The 17,906-nt window shown below is 40.0% G+C and overlaps 1 protein-coding gene across 1 annotated transcript; it reads right to left on the bottom strand.

The window, feature by feature from the left end:
• Positions 1-405: 405 nt before the first annotated feature.
• Positions 406-14,678, bottom strand: cep55l (centrosomal protein 55 like). The gene is made up of 12 exons (XM_080455110.1): positions 14,539-14,678; positions 13,311-13,542; positions 11,037-11,144; positions 9,580-9,738; positions 7,688-7,741; positions 7,415-7,550; positions 6,186-6,310; positions 5,694-5,887; positions 4,521-4,644; positions 4,156-4,227; positions 3,536-3,661; positions 406-2,965 (listed from the first exon to the last, which is right to left on the bottom strand). The coding sequence occupies exons 2-12, from the start codon at positions 13,497-13,499 to the stop codon at positions 2,765-2,767; spliced, it is 1,488 nt and encodes a 495-aa protein (XP_080311236.1). The 5' UTR covers positions 13,500-13,542; positions 14,539-14,678; the 3' UTR covers positions 406-2,764.
• Positions 14,679-17,906: the final 3,228 nt, after the last annotated feature.

Raw genomic sequence — 17,906 nt, 5'->3', positions numbered from 1 at the left:
GATATGTATGGTGACATCTAAACTCAATGTAATGTAATTGCTGGATCAGCAGCAAGAACGGCCGCTAACAAACTGTTTTGAAAATAAATCATCTCCATTCCTAATATGAAGGACTGTGCTATGGTCTTTGCATTGGTTCTGCAATGCAGTTCTTTTCAGAAACAACAGTATATGTATTAAGCACACAGATATTTCAATCTTTATTGCACATTTTTGTACAGTATCAAATCTTTGGACATGATCAGAATAAAAAGTTAAAATATTATCACATGAAAACAAAAGTTTACAAAACATCTTGAGAGCAAAACAGATCTCGTTAGTTTTGGAGATGCTGCAGAGAGCGGAGAACTAAAACATACGTCATCAACCTAAGGAACACTAAAGGACTGCAGAGTCCCTCCTGAATTATGTCATCTTCATTGACATTGTCTTATGACAAAGCATATTTTGTCACATTGTCACGTGGCAGAAATATAGGCACCTTAACCTCTTTTCACTTACTGAGAGAAACCTTAGCTAATCCCCTGCCTTAAATAGTTTAATACAAGGACTTAACTCATGCAATCTCATTTCAGCTTTACAATGTCAGGGTGGAGACGGAAGTGAGTGAGACGCATTGGGCATTAAGACACTACACAGATGAGCAGTGGCACACTTTAGCGGAGGATCCCAGTCCTTGCAGAACAGGATTAGACAGGCAGCAGCTGAACAAAGGATTTATTCAGCAGTTCTGTCAGCAATTATGGACAATCAGGGACGGACATGTGAAGAAAATGGGAATTCCCTAGAAATTAAAATGGGAAATACTGGAGGAGGCTGGTAGCTCAGCTAGTTAGTGCCTTGTTTAGTGAAAGGCCCTATTCACAACTCCTTATGAGTTCAGATCCAACTTGCATGCCCTTCTCTCTGGCCTTGTTTTAATGTCTCTCTAATAACGCGAACATCGCCAAAGAAGGGAAATACTAACCAAAAAAGACCACCAACATTGGTTTTCATTATTCTTAAAAGGTCCTCACTAATGCTCATTATAATTGGTACCATTTGTATAGACCTGCCTACCGATCATCACTAGTAGGCAGGTTTCTGAACTGTCCACAGCTCTCCTCTGAGATAGACTGAGTAGAATCTTTTCTCTTTTTTTTTACTATATTATAATGAGCATTCATTAGTGAGGAGTCGGACCAATTATATGAAGATGGACTGAAAAGGGTTTAGAGGTTCTTTAAACTTAAAATATACTTACATATTGTCAAACTAAGAGGTCCTCACCCTTGCTTGAGGGCAATATTATATATCTTCATTTCCTCAAAAGATACAGATGAAAACATGAGATTTTAGGTAGCCTTGTAAACTTTCATACAAATAGGAGCACTGTAGAGCCAAAAAAAATACATTTTATAATACATAATTAAACACACTATGCACTTACTAAGGGATAATAAAAGAAGAGCTCAGTTTATTAAAATAGACATCATCTTAACGGATCATTACTATAGCAAACACAAGGTACAGTACACACAAATAAAAAATGCCTATGAGAGGCATTACCAAACAAACCACAAAACACATCATACAGCTGCATATACTGTATATTTAAAAAATATATATATTAAAAATACATTTACCGTCTTCCTCAAGTAATAGTCAGGTTTCTCTTTGATCTGAGAGCACTTAAGAACCAGGGCAAACTGGAGTGTAGAAATTGGTTTCATGGTAATAGTTGATGTAAACAAATAGGAACAATAAGGACATGTTAGGACATCATCCTAACTTACCATAAAACTAATTGTTGGGTATTTTAAAAATAGATTAATAAATTATGATAATGATTGCCTCCATAATTCCCCATTTGTTCAGCATTTGTAGCCTCTAGTTCTGTTGATGTCTGTGGGGTTATTACCAAAACAAGTTCACGTCCCTCTGCTTCTCAAACTACTCTCAGCCAAAAGAGCCATTGGAATATATTATGGAAATTCAACACTGCCACCTCACTTAAAAACAAGAAAAAACTAATCCCTTAAGTCCATAAAATGAATAAGATCCCAAAGCATTATTTACTTAAAGACAGCTTTTGAGGCATAATTGCAATGGAAAATTTGCTAATTACTAAACATGACTGCTTAAGTTAAAAAAAAAAAGTAAGCTTTATGCTGCAGATATTTTCTAGCACATACACATGGTCACACTGCTGGATGCAAATTATTGGAATCTTTACAACCCCTTTACAACTATCAAAATAATTGGAAATAAATTGCTACCGTCTAATGCAGTCTTATCAGATCAAGGTGGTGTAACAAAATCTTCACCATGCATCTCAGAGGGAGGAGCACTGTTTGGACAGAATCTGTTTTCAAGAATAACTACAGAAGAGAAATCGGTGTTTCTGTTTGCAAATAGATTGGAGATCAAGCATTTTACAGCATGTGACAATTACAATGTCTGTAGCTGTGAGGCTACAGACATTGTAATTCAGAATGGCTTAAATTCTGGATTACATTACGAAAGCCCAGGCACACATTACAAATTCAAGGAAAAAGAATTTTTGATAATCATGTTCGGCTTAGGCCAGTGGTTCTCAAAGTGGGGTCCAAGGAGCCTTAAGGGGGTCCCCAGCTACATGATAGATAGTTTGGAACCAAATGGACCTTTACAGGTCTGTAACTCTGAGAGTGTACAAATGGAACCAAATGAAGGGGGTCCGTGGCCTAATTCATACCAAACAGGGGGTGCTTGTCATTAAAACGTTTGAGAACCACTCACTGGCTTATGCCATGCAGTAGTCCATGTGGTTGAGAAGCTCCCTGTGCTGGCTGGTGGGGTACGAAGCACGGCATTTGGGACACTCCAGGAAGCTCTCATCCAGGAGGTCGAGTCTGGATGGGGATGTGGAGTCCGCAATTGTCAGGCGCTCAAAGTTCAGCCTATTATAAGAGCTGGGCTCTGAGAAACGAGTGCTTGGTTGTTTCTGAAATAGAAAGAGGAGGGGGAGAACAATGGAAAGAACAGAAAACAAATAAGGAAACAGTCTTGGTTCAAGATTGCTCAGTATATGCATGAATCATCTGAGGTTTTTACCTTCTTCACTCGATAATGCCAAAAGAAAGGTATTTCTTTCATCACATAATTTGTTTTAATTCTTGACGAAATACTGCACTGTTCTTAAACCATATCTCCTTGTCTGGAATGATGATCAGTACATGAGTAATGATCAATATGGTGCCAAGTCTGTCAACACTATCTGTATTGCTGAAGCAGAGCTAAACATTCTCCCCTCTGCCACGGGGCAATGGCCTCGAGAACTGCTGAATTAAGCCAGTATTGTAGGATCACTCAGCAAACCACAATGTTTGAAATGGGTATTATTTTCTCAGCCAGTATTAAATGAAATATATTTTTACATGGCTAATGTAAGACATTGACTAACAAATCCACAAATTTGACAGTGGAGCATTCCTTTCAGTAAGCTAAAATTAATGACACTTTTCTTATCCAACACTGTTGAACGTGTTTGTTTTTAATGTTCATGAACACTTACAGCAGACTCCAGTCTAGTAATCTGATCGCGGGCTTTACGGAGTTCCTTCAACATTTTCTGCAGCTGGTGCTGCAAGCTCTGTCGATCCATCTTCTCGTCCTCAAAATCCTTGGCAGAGAGCTGGATCTTGGATGGAACGAAAGGAAAAACACATTAGAGTGAGAGAAATGGAAAGAGAGATGTATTGTGCAAGCCACAAGAATGTATGGTAGAGTGTAAAATAATCTTTGCTTTATATCTACAATGTATACTCCATCTTCAACAAATCCAACTTCTGAATGGCTTGCCAGAATGAGAGAAAACCCATTAACTAGGGCTGCAGCCTGCAACTGTTATTTTCTTCAATTAATCAAATAATGTTGTTTTTATAAATATATATATATATATATATATATATATATATATATATATATATATATATATATATATATACACACACACACACACACACACACACATACAATCACTGACACAATGAATCCACACAAAATATTTGTAACAGATCTTTTTAATCGACTAAATTGTTCTGAGCTTGTAGATTGGCTAATTTGAAAAACCTGATCAAAACCTCTCATGGTTAACCATTCTGCAATCTCCTGTAAATCACTATCACTCATTACCTGTTGTTCTAGTGCAGATATTCTCCTATGCTCCTCATTTTGGTTCAGGTGGGACGTCTGAAGCATATTCACCTGAGAAGATCAAGGATGCAAAAGGTCAAAATCTGTACCAAAACAACTGAACGCTAAAGTCACGCTGAAATAAGCTACAGTATGTTAAAGAATGCACAATAACTTTAACAGACTGAAACAGAATATTTAGTATTGGTGCATTTAAAAAAAAGAAATATTTTTCATTTTCAATACCTTCTTCATTCCCCAGTATTTATGGGGAGTGACTAGGGTTGTACACTCTTGGATTTAAATGAACACTGAGGATTCTCCTGTGTATATAGTACAGTACAGAGTACATTATGCAGTTTTACCTGCATTTGAAGCTCAGCAGATCTCTTTCTCTCCTCCTCCAGTCTGACCTCCATGCTCTCCAGTTCCACCCTCATCCTGTCCGTTCGTTCTGATGACACTTGCCTCTCATCGCTCACGGCATGTCTTGGAGCACAGATTTACATACTGTAGACCCTTCACCACTTATAAAAAAACAGCAATAAAGCAAGCCCTGCCCACATTTCTTCAGCTCTCCGCTCCCAAGCTATCACTCATTATGTGATTTACATTTTGACCTCGACAGTGACCTTGATCCAGGGTGTTTGCCCTTTTCCACAATAAAAATGTCATGCTTTTGCCCTGAAGATGGCTGACCAACACTGCCTCTCCCATGCTTTTCTCTTCATTTCGTTGAACAATGCTTTAGTGTTTCACTTAGTTTCAGGTTAGGAGTGATCCAGGTTTCATATTTGGGGTGTCAAGCCATAAGCTCTAAAATAAACACAGGCCTGTTTTCACACTTTTTTCCTAGCCTGGCTCAGGAACAATAACTAACCATTGCATAACTTTTGAAATGTTGCCTAGATTGAAAACCCTCAGGGTTTGATAACAAGGCACACATGAGTTTCTTTCTTTTTTGTGCATTGTCAACTTTTCTATTTCTATTACTATAAGTGTAATTAATATATATATATATATATATATATATAAAATCTTTATTTCAGACCCACGGGTCCATATAAAAATGTAATACTCCATTCGATTTCACCCAAATACTTATCCATGTCTGGCAATCAGTAATTCAGACTTTCATACTTTTACAGACTGTCCAGATCATTAAAAACATAAATTTATTCTTAACAAGACCAGGAGACCTGGTTCTGCCAGACCCAGACTTCACATGACGTGTCAGCCTGTGTCTATGCCCATGTATGGACGAAAGGGGGACAGACTTTTATGGCTGGGACACACGTCGTGCTTTGCACGACGTGTGTCCCTTCTATGCCCATGTATGGACAGACTTTTTTGGGGGACAGAATTTTTTTTGGCTGGGGCCGGAGGACAAAGTGACAGACTTTTTTTTGGCTGGGGCCGGAGGACAAAGTGACCATGCCCATGTATGGACGAAACAGGTACAAAGCCTCATGTAAGCCCTTGGGTCTGGCAAAAATTAAACATTCCCGTTTTATTCCCCTTCTGTAGGTCTACAGTACCTGTTAACACGCCGCTCCGCCTTCAGCTGTTCTTTGGTCTGGTCCAGCTCGCTGCTCTTCTCCTCATACTTCCTCTGGAAGGACGACAGTTCCCTGCTGCTGTCCTCGTAGCTCCTCTGGAAGGACGACATCTCCTCCTGGCATCTGGACACCTGCTCTCTCAGGGACTGCACCTCAGCCTGAGCCCTGGATGTCTGGTGAGACCACATTCATCCAATCGAGTCAATCTTAAACCTTTAAGTTGTGGTTTACTTGTTAATCGCTCAGTAAACGATCAATAAGAAAATCCAAAACAGGAAACAACCAGTAACATTATTTGTCTGTCTTTAAAGATCTGGGGCTGCTTGCACCACCTCCCACCAAGTTCAAACCTAGTCTAGCTATAGCTTAATTGACTAGAACTACAACTCTGTCTCTCATACATATCTATCTACCTACCTACCTACCTACCTACCTACCTACCGGGACAAGGCATCTTTTAAGTGTACCTACCTGTTCCCTTTGTGCTTGGAGCTCCTGCTGGGCCTTGGCAGCCTGATCTCTCTGGGTTTCCAGGTCTTTCTGTGTCCCCTGCAGCAGCTGCTCATGGTGACCCTGGAGCGGAGGAGCACTGCTCTCTGCAGAAGACAATGAGAAGATGTTAGCAGAAGTTCTCATCACGGCACTCCCTGTGCCACCGCCCTCTTTGGAGGAACGATGGAGCTCGCACAAAAACAAAATTCACCCACTTCTTTACACCTGTGATGTGACAATAAAGTTGATTCTGATATGGGTATACTCACTCCTCAGTGTTCATTTATTCATTTGTGAGAGGGTACAAATGTAACCAAATGTAACCCATTTGTACCCTCTCAGACTACTGAGAGGGTACAGGAGTGTACTGTGCACTACATGCCATTGACCTATTGTTGTGCCATTGCAATTAGCACCATCTCTGCAGTTTTAATTACTTCCTGGTAAAATGTTCAATAAGTTCATGTTGCTTTTGAAGACATTTCAATCTCTGGTGTGGAAAAAGTTGGGGAACAGGGGGTCTATAAAATAAACCCAAAGCAATAAATCAGCTTTTGGCAACAGCTTGCAGAATAGCTGGCCAATTCAATCAACTATCAAGTTCAAAATGTACGTATCACTTAGTTGGCAGGCATAGAACAATACCTTAGGAAGGACTAGCGTTAAATCAAATCTAGCTACATAAATGTGTTTTCAGTCAGTGTACTGCCAGTTTCTTCTCTCAGAGTCAGGGCTGGCCTTATTGCCAGCACCCGTTAAAAACAGAATTTTAATATTAGTTTCCTAGTTTCTTTTCCTCTAGGCTGGGCCTGCGTCCTTGTGTTGGCAATGGAAGGTAATCATCTTGCCAGTATTTTTTATGACCGCTTGTACCACAATGGATCAACTTCTATCATCTAGCCAATCAGTACTTAAAAACAAGTCTAATGATGGTGTCCCTGTCCAATCTTGAACAGACTGTAAGTTACTGTGTGTGAAGTTTGTGAAGGAAGATTCACAACACTGTGTTTGGTAGTAGCAAATCCATATAATTGAAAGAAACTCGACTCATATGTATCCATGAATGTTTATGTCAGATGATACGTTCACAGTGAAATCCTCAGTGTTAATTTAACTCAGAGTACAAATGTAACCAAATGGACCTAAATTAACACTGATTATTTGAAATGTGTTGCTATATGATTTCCAACCTCCTTTCCCTGTCTCACCATCTGAAGTAGACTGTGGGTTTTGTTTGGCCTGGGCCAGCTGCTGTTCCAGCTCCATGGTGCGGGTCACTACTGACTGTACGTAGGCCTCTCTCTGCTGGTCATACACCATCCACTGCTGGTTCTTCTCAAGAGCCTGGTTCACACAACAACACATGCACACAAACACACACACACGCTCATTCCTGAAATCAAAGCCATCTAATTGAAAATACATCCTAGAACCTTCAGAGAACACAATCACAGACAAATTCCCGCCATGGGGTGACTCACATCTCTCAGTTGGTCTTGTATGATGGCTAGTTCTCCAGAAGGCATCTGTCCATTCTGTTGGGAGAGTAGAACATGCGTTTGCTCTTTAATGTTTTGTTCCATACAGAGTAGACTCAATGGACCGTTTTAAATCCTGTCCACCAGATGTGTCACTTGATAAATGTCAATTACTCTTGCCTTAAAAACAATAAATATTTAAATATTATATTTCTACCAAGTCTTAATAATCAAAAACATACCAGCGACATTGATTTTGAAATGCTACTAAAATGCTTCACATTTATGTCTTATTTGCTGTGCATTGATTTCTGCTATTTATATCTTGTTACAGATAAGCTACAGAGGAGCCCATGGTATTCCCAAGAGTGATTCCTCGACACCCATCCCTCGAGGGTCACTCATAATTCTGACCCTTTGGTCTCCATTTCTGATCTCCTCTGTCTAAGCCCAGAAAAACCCATCATAACAACCTTGCAGTGATATGGCTGACTAAATGATCATCCCCAGGCTAAGGCCCTGAGAGCTGCTCAGACCAGCTAGCCATCATGAGCTCGTCGACTTTTTCCAGATGGATTTAAAATAATGGCTCATAAGCCAATATGGCTGCTAATAGCTTTTGTGAATGCAGACAGGAGGGGGGAGAGGTTGAAGGCTTTGTACTGTAGTTTGTTTGCAATATGTAGGGCAATAAGCTAGTCCGAGTGAGGACACCAGGGATAGGGACTTATTGTCCTAGAGAATTCCTGGAAAACTACCTTTTCTTTGCCAGAATGAAATGAGGAAAATGTTCACTCTAGTCTATTTAAATGAAAGGACTAGATTGCAGCATCAAGATGTGACATGATCTACTCCTATCACGCCAGGGTTTTCTCTACCTGTAAAAACGCACATGGACTACGTAACAGAGACATGTGTCACAATGTCCTACTTTCTATCTATTCCACATATAAAATATTCACGGCATCGACTAATTCCAATCCAATCCAAGTTTGAACATGGACTTCAATAGAATTTTGTTTGCCTAGAAAGGTAAATGTGTGAACTTTGTCCTTGTCAAACCACTCATCTCTTCTTAAGCCCTCCTCCCTGACGACTTAACCACCTAAGCTTAACCAGAAATAAAGACAGTGACCCGGTGACAACTGTGTCACGCTCAGAACATCTGAGGGGAGGAAGCAGCGCTGCTCTGGTATCAGTTTGTCTCTTTCCATGATGAATGAGATTTCATAAACATGGGGACTTGAAAGTCTTCGGTGACGATGGAAATAAAACACATGGTGAGAAAACACATCTAATACACACACACATAATATGCAATTTCTGCCGAGTTCTAAGAAAACCAAACAAAGGTGAAATATTTCCCCATTCTCATTGAGACCCGAGGCCGATTCTAAAAACACCTGAGCATTAAGCCCTACTATAATTGGCTCAACCACTGAGAAGAGAAGGATTAAGTGAGCAAAGTAATAGCAGTACTGTAGATGCTGCCACCTAGTGGAATGTGAATGTGAAGTGGTTTTCAAAGTGGGGCACCCCAGAGGGGCCAATTGGAAAATCAATTCATAAGATTATTCTGCCAGTTCAACCACCATCAACCTGGCGTCCCTGTTTTGGGCATGTCATTGCTGTCAAAAATGTTTGCAAGCATTTCCCAACATTTTCAAACATTCCAAAAAAAATCTATGCCGATCTATAAGCTCACAACGTGTCACAATGTGAGCTTGTACTGTAGGTCGGCTATTCTAACTTCTTGAAAAAAAAAGAAGAGAAAGAAAAAGAGTGTTGCACAATAGGGGGCCGCAGCTAGGGGATATGGCTATTTAGGGGTCCTTGGCATGGAAAGGTTTTGGAATCCCTGTTCTAGAATCACACATCTCCCACAAGCATCTGACCTGTGTTTCTGGTGTCTCCAGGACCTGGCAGCGGGCAGATACAGCGGCCAGTTTGTTCCTCAGGTTTCCTGTTTCCTCTGAGAGGGTCTGGAACAACCTGTCTCTCTGCTCCGCCTCCTGCCTCCTCTGCTCCAGCTGGGCCTGCAGTGATGCCACCACCTCACACACACAATAATGACATTAACACAATATCAATCATCTCTTTTTACATTATATGATTAAAGTGGTTAAATAGATTTTTATGATATATTTACACATTTTTGGGGGACCCCCTGGAACCCCCTCAAGGACCCCTGGGGTTCCCCGAACCCCACTTTGAGAACCAATGTTGTATACTATACTACTATAGTAGCCTAATAAGAACAGGGTGAGGGACGATCACATTTCTTACCCAGTTCCTACATTTTTCGCAACTTGTTCACAAATCCCCACAATTTCACCGCACAAATTCACATAAAACCCCTTCATATTACATTGCATAATCAAGGATTTTTTCATTTGGATTGGATTGTGTTCATTTCAGCAAAAGTAATGTAAAACTAATCCTTTGATTTGAAACTTGCTTGAGAAAGGTAATCCAACACTCTAAGGTTTTATTTCGCCAGTAATGTTTTTGTATAAGATTTACATTATCATTGCATTTTGATGCATTATGAAGTGCAGTTTGATCTGAAAAGTCTATCTGAAAATATTGTCCATAGAGAAAAGATTGATTTACAAATTCAATTCAAAAGTCCATTACTTATTATAACCACAGTTTTATTAAGCCGAGTTAATAATTAAATTAGTTAATAATAACTCAATTAGTCTGGTCAGTTCTATAGCGTTTGAGATGAAATGTTTAGACCGGTATGGTCCTTTAGCTTTAAGAGTAGTATTACCCGAAGCATGCATCCTGTTTGCATTTCGCATACTTACATTTATACACCTGTGAGCTACCCAGTCCAACCACAGCAGTCGTGACTATGTGCCTTGCTCAAGAGCACCTCAGTGGAAGTTGTTGAGGGAGGGCTAGTCTCTCGAGCCACAGACTGTAGGCTCACACAATTTAAAAATGCTTCCCCAGGCCAGTGTTGTGGTCTAGGTTTTTTTTCGGAGGTATACTATAATCATTCCCTGCACGAGATGCGCATGGTCGTGGGTATACTCTAGCGCGTTTTCAATGGATGAAATGGTTAGTAGACTGTATACGCTTTTTCCCCAAAAAATCTACACTGTACACGGCGTATACAGCGGGACACGGTAGAACACACCACTGCCCCAGGCCATACAGTCTGTGCAATGGAAGAGCTTAAGATGTTAAAGGAGTAAAGCAGAGTATGCTTTATATCTAGTCAAACAGACACTTCATGCCTCAGGATCAGATCCCCATTTGAGTGTGTGTGTGTATCTCTCCTCCTTTAGCCGACAGCTGCTGTCTTAGAATCGGGTAGTGTGTGTGTGTGTGTGTGTAGTACCTCTCCTCCTTTAGCTGACAGCTGCTGTCTCGTAGTTGCTAGCTCCTGCTCTTTAATCTGCAGTTGCTGGTTGTTTCTTTCTCTCATAGTCTCCAACGACAAAATCCTCTGACGTCATGAAACAAACAAATGCAAATTCAACAAGACTGCACAATAAGGTGAACAACAATCTTCTGCAACTGCAGAAAGCTTTTCCTCCTAATTTAGCATTGCAGCACCATGACCTAACAATAATACTTCAGGAAATTATTTAAAATGTGCAGTAAGTGAAAAAAACGTTTTCAGCTCATTTATATTTTCAACAAGTGCCACATTTCATTCAATTTTATTTTGACCAAATAATTATGGATGATGAAACAATTGTAACATTCCAATCTGTGCAGTTGAATTTCCACCTCAATCTGCATCAATGCATTTTTACACCTCTAGTGAATAAGCTCACAACGCATTGCGATGTTGTTGTGAGCTCGTAGATCACCTATTTTCGCCGAAAAGATTTGGTGTAGACTAGAGTATAGAGCCCTTGGGGACCCCGGTCATATAAGTAGGGTTTAAGTAATGTAACTCTGATTGCGAGTGTCCATTTTGACCCATAAGGGTAAATGGGTAGGTCTCTCTGGTAGTGTCCTTAACTGGTTCCGATCGTATCTAGCTGAACGACAGTTCTCTGTCTCCCTAGGTGATTTTGTATCGGATCCAGTTGAGACAGAGTATGGGATTCCCCAAGGAAGCATTTTAGGACCCATCCTCTTCTCACTATATATGTTGCCACTTGGTCACATCATTAGACGCCATAATATTAACTACCACTGCTACGCAGATGATACCCAGCTGCACATATCTGTCTCACCAGACGACCCCAATGCCTTAAGTGATCTCAATTCCTGCCTCAATGAGATCCATCTTTGGATGGGTAAAAACTTTTTAAAACTCAACGAGGCAAAAACTGAGATCCTCCTCACTGGCCCCAAATCAGAGAGAGAGAAATTACAGGCAATGCTTGGCTCTCTGGCCAGACTGGTCAAAACAGAGGTCACAGACCTGGGTGTGATCTTGGACTCCGACCTAAATTTTAATTCCCATTTTAACAAGGTCACAAGAACAGCCTTTCTCCATTTAAGAAACATGGCTAAGGTAAGACCTTTTTTAAATCAGAGAGATGCAGAAGTCCTTATCCATGCTTTTATAACTAGCCGGCTAGATTACTGCAACTCTCTTTTTACAGGGCTACCAAAGAAATCCATTAGAAAATTACAACTAATTCAAAATACGGCAGCTAGAATTTTAACAAACACTAGAAGAAGAGATCACATTAGTCCAGTCTTATCAATACTACACTGGCTACCTGTATCTTTTAGAATTGATTTTAAAGCACTTTTATTTGTTTACAAAGCACGAAATAACTTAGCACCTTTATACATCAAGGAGTCTATACAATTTTATGTTCCAACCAGAACACTCAGGTCCTCCTCCGCTCTCCTACTAGAGGTTCCCGATGCTTCTCATAAAAATACTGGTGAGGCTGCTTTCTGGGTCTATGGCCCTAAGTTGTGGAATACATTACCACTAGAGCTTAAAAAGGCAAGCTCTCTCAGTATTTTTAAGAGTAAACTAAAAACCTATCTTTTTAATATGGCATTTATTTAAATTCATCTTGTGTTCACGTTTTGTTTTTATTATTTTTATTTTGTATTGCTATTTCTATTTTTGATTGTGTATAAATCTGCCCTAAGTTTACTTGATTTTTAGTTTAACTACATTGTTTAGTTATGTTTCTGTTTGCCAATTCTTTTTCTGGCATTCTACTGTTTATTGTCTTGATGTGAAGCACTTTGGGTTGCAATTTTGTATGAAAGGTGCTATACAAATAAAGTTATTATTATTATTATTATTATTTGGTTTCATTTGATTAACACTCAGGATTTTGCAGTGGTATTGGTGAGGGCCGCGGGGCCGCGGGGCCCCGGTAGTCAAGTCGGAGGGTGCTTCCCCTCTCCCCTCTGCCCAGGGTAGCACCGCAAGGACACACAGGCACTGAGGCCAGAGGGTGTATGTATGGGAATAGAGAGGTGCCGTCTCCTGGGACGAGGCAAGAGCGCAGGCCCCTGCCATGGTCCTGGCGCTCTGGAGGGGGCCCAGGGAGACCTGGGCTTCCTCCCCTCCCTTTGAACTTTTCTCCCGGGGCGTGGCCCAGACTGTCGTCAGAAAGAAGGCATGGAACTCCCTAATTGACAAAGGAATTTGTTTGTTTTTTTAAATACTCCTTTGTCTCACCTCTAGCAGTTTGCTTTTGTCTGAGTCAGGAGGCTTGACATGTCGCTTGGCCAGTTCGTCCATCTTTTTCCGCAGGTGAGAGTTCTCCTTCCTCACGCGTTCCAACTCCGCCTCAACCTTGGAGGAGGAGCTGTTGGACTTGAAGCCCAGCTTGGAGACGATGGTCTCTTTAGCACCTTTAGATGTCATGGTGGTCACCTTCTTGTTGTTGTTGTGTGGTGGAGATGTAAACCTGGATCAAGACATTCATTCAAAATGTGTTTACTTTCACACGCAAAAAAAGAACAACAAAAGTTTGTTCTGAATACAGCCTATAATGAAGAAATACAGTCTGGAACTAACCATGATCAGTTTTCTTGAATAGTGACTAAAGATTATTATTATTATTTATTTATTTGATCAATTCTTCTTATATTTGTACTTATATGTACATATACTTATATTCTTCTTGTAAGACTTGTACGTCAGAATCGACAAAGTAAAAAGAAAATCAATATATTGAGGCTTTGATCGCAATGACAAAACATAATAATGTAATTTTATTGTATACAGTGGTGTAAAGTAACTAAGTACATGTCCTCAAGTACTGTACTTAAGTACAATTTTGATGTATTTTTACTTAACTGGAGTATTTCCAATTTTCTGTACTTTTACTTCTACTCCACTACATCTCAGAGGCAAATATTGTACTTTTACTCCACTAAAATTATTTGAACACTTTAGTTAATAGTTACTTTGTATATTTTGATTATAATTACAAAACATACATTAAACACTTGAGCCCTTTATATATTTCGGCCATTTGAAAATAGCCGATCTACAATGCGAGGCATTGTGAGCTTGTACTAGATTTGCTATTTTCAAAAGAGTTTTATACATTTGAAAATGTGTGAAATTGGGCATTCTGCATAATCAATACTTTCTACTTTTGCTACTTTAAGAACATTTTGTTACCAATACTTTTACATTTATTTATTTTTTGAATTATTTCTTTACTTTTAACAGAGTATTTCTACATTGCAGTATAGATACTTTTACTTAAGTAAAACATATGAGTACTTTTTCCAGTTTTTAACGTATCGTTGAAGTTGCACCTGCCCTCAAGCGGCCGTGGCTAACTGCCAAACAAACAATAACACACATATTATTCATTGTAAATCTAGCGGTTATTTATTTACAAGCTGGCAGGATTTTTAAGTAACAAAATGCAAACTTTCTCGTAACTTACGTATGGGTTTATAAACTATAAACCCAAACAGGACGGTCTGTGTTCTTGTCGTGTATTATTAATATTCACAATCCAAACGGCTGTACTTTCGCTTCCTGGAGTTTGAATAACAGCGCGTCTGACGTTATTTCCGCAAAGCTGCAACCAATGACACTACTTGGAACTTGCTTGTTGTTGCCATGTCTGCTTATTATAAGCGACTTTGGGCTTGTTTTTCTGTAAAGTTACTTGTAAATATTGGTAGTTGTGGGTTGCTTTTTTGGGGGGCTTGTTTCCTAATGTTGTTAAACCAGTGGATCAGGCCTAATTATGTATTTGTCCTCAGAGTGACCCCCCCATCTAAAAATAGGGAACAGTGCGTCAGTGCCACAGTGCCCCCCCCCCCATTCCAGATTTGTAATATTTAAAATTTTCACCAATATTCGACAATAGCATTTGGGCTTGTTTTCCTAGACCTGGTTGCTTTTTTCTCTCACAAAATCTGGCAACGCTGCTTGGAAGTCCTTCCCAAACCGCTAGATGGCGCAGCGGTAGCGCAGCGCAACACAACACAACACAGGGTTAGGGATAGCCCCATTTAGAACCTCTATAGCTCCGAGATGCGGTCCTACGTGGCCCGGTGCCGTTTGAGCAAGACATTTTCGAATATTTTCCACTTTACATGTTTCTTACCCCTTTCTGCACATCGTATCCAAAAAGTAAAGGTTTTCTGAAATGCTCTCAGATGTTTACTGAAACAGTAAAGTTCTGGGGATCCCAGCAGTTTACCACATCAACAATGGTACCGTACGATATTGCTGCATTGTCTGTCAACTGCAAGAGCAAAACTGACGAATACAAGACAGGTGGGCACTAGGGATATCTGGGCACCATATTTAACCCTAACCCATCGCAATTTAACCCTAACCCTAACCCAAAAGTATATAATAACAGAGTTTCAAAGTACAATATAAGAGTGTATTTGCCTAAATAGAAGTACTGTTTAAAAAATAGAACAAATTGGAAAAATAGCCTACCACAAAGAATTAAGGATACCAAAAAATGTCAAATGATCAATGTTAGGATAGAGAAAACATAGCTTAACACGAAACAGTACACTATAAAATGATAGAAAACAATATAGTAGCCTACTGTTAAAAAATAGAACAGTACACTATAAAATGATAGAAAATGGAGATAAATAATAGCCTACTGTGTTAAAATAATAATAATAATAACTGAACAAAGACAATTGCTGAACTGAATGATAGATAAAACATAGCTAAACAGTACACAATTAAATGATAGAGAGAAAAAACACTATGTACTTTTGACCTCAGTACTATTTTGACAAATAAACTTATATTGTACTTTTGACCTCATTGTTGTGTTGTGTTTGGGGGTTTAAAGAACAGTAGGTTAAATATCACTCACCAACAACAAAGCAGCATGCTATGTAAAGTAAAAAGACACTTGTGGACACAAATCCTAATTCAGGTGCCCAATTGTCCAGGTGCCCACATGTCCCTAGTGCCCAGATGGTTTTGGTGCCCAGTTGTCCTGGCGCCCACTCATCCAGGTGCCCAGTTATCTCCACCCCTAAGTGCCCACTCGTCCAGGTGCCCACATGCCCCTAGTGCCCAGATGGTTTTGGTGCCCAGTTGTCCCAAGTGCCCAGATGGTTTTGGTGCCCACCTGTCCTGTTACCAAACTGACGACGGGAGAGGAAAACTCGATGGATTATACCTTTCCAGTTTGGAAACAAGTAAGCAACACTACAGAGATCAGACGTCAGATGTTGGTTATTAGGTTGTTGTTACACAACAAACTTTGTTTGCACAACTAACTAACTGGTTCATAGCTACACAACTAATCAACAAAACTGTGCTCTTTGTAGGCAAAACAGCATACGAAATGCTAGAGCTTCACCCTGACTGGGTACCTCCATTCACCTGGGCTGGGGCACACAGAAGTGAAGGCATCACTGAACACACTTTGCCCGGAGTCAAAAGAGACAACAGCAAGCTCGCTTATCAGTGAACTGCACTGCATCTGCAGCACCAAGAAGACTCAAGGAGTATCCAAAATCAACCTAGAATCAATACGTTTTGTTTGTCACTACTTATACAGGTACAAGCAAGCAGCGAGGTTCAACTGTGGCAAGGCCCGCATAGGCCTACTGTACAGACACAACATAACAATAATAAAGATGAACATAAAGATATGTTCATCTCAAGGGTTACCCAGAGTTGTACTGGGTGCCTCTTGGTCTGTCCTAAATGCTTTAGGACAGAGCTATACCCTCACTGGTACTAAATGTCCTTAAAAGATTTGAATTGGGGACTTCCTGATCTGCAGTCAAATTCTCTACCACTGAGCTATACCCCCACACACAAAGTGCAGCTTTACATTACAACCTGTATCCTTTCCATAACTCCTTTTTGACTGATAGGGTTCAATTCAGTCTAGAGCAAAATATGCATGTCACGACAACATTCTGGTGAGGGGGCACTCAGAGTTGAACTGGGGACCTCTTGATCTGTAGTCAAATGCTTTAGGACAGAACTATACCCCTACTGGTACTAAATGTCCTTAAATGATTACGAACTATGTCTTTTTCATGAAGTCAATTATTATTATGGAGTAGGATTCAATCCAGACTAGAGCTAAATACCAGGAATAGCATGATGCATTTGAGGGGGCACCCATAATGAACTGGGGACCTCTTCATCTGCAATGAAATGCTTTAGCACTGAGCTATACCTCCAGACACAAAAAGTAGCTTGACATTACAACCTGTATTCTTTCCATAAACTCATTTTAGAGTGATAGGATTCAATTATCCATGTCACAACATTCTGGTGAGGGGGCATCCAGAGTTTAAACTGTGGACCTCTTGATCTGCAGTCGAATGCTCTACCACTGAGCTACACCCCCACTAGCAATGACTCTCCTTACATTACAAACTGTATCTTTTCCAGAAAGTAGAGATTGCCTGAAACTAGAGATTTTTTTGTTAAATATCACAAAATTGTACTTAGTTACTCAGAGTTTTACTGGGGGCCTCTTGATCTGCAGTTAAATGCTTTATGACAGAGCTATACCCCACAAATGCCCTTAATGATTACAAACTATGTATTTTTCATGAAGTCAATTTTGATTATTGAGTAGGATTCAATCCAAACTAGAGCTAAATACCAGGTTCAGCACATCGTATTTCAGGGGGCACCCAGAGTTGAACTGGGGACCTCTTGAGCTGCAGTCAAATGCTCTACCATGAGCTACACCCCCTCTAGTAAAGATTCTCCTTACATTACAAACTTTATATTTTCCATAAACCCCAATTTGCCTTATTTGACTATATTTAGATTAAGAAATGTTCTCAGAGG

The sequence above is a fragment of the Gymnoscopelus braueri genome, assembly GCF_963280865.1.
Source record: "Gymnoscopelus braueri genome assembly, chromosome: 17".
Lineage (NCBI taxonomy): Eukaryota > Metazoa > Chordata > Actinopteri > Myctophiformes > Myctophidae > Gymnoscopelus > Gymnoscopelus braueri.
The sequence above is the reverse complement of the archived record's forward strand: the minus strand, read 5'-3'. Positions and strand labels throughout refer to the sequence as shown.

Excerpts from the sequence above, each read along its gene's own strand:
- cep55l (XM_080455110.1), bottom strand. The coding sequence starts at position 13,499 with ATGACATCTAAAGGTGCTAAAGAGACCATCGTCTCCAAGCTGGGCTTC. Across the intron at positions 11,145-13,310 it reads ACAAAAGCAAACTGCTAGAG|AGGATTTTGTCGTTGGAGAC; the intron begins GTGAGACAAAGG and ends TCATGACGTCAG. Across the intron at positions 7,742-9,579 it reads TGGAGACACCAGAAACACAG|AATGGACAGATGCCTTCTGG; the intron begins GTCAGATGCTTG and ends CTCTCCCAACAG.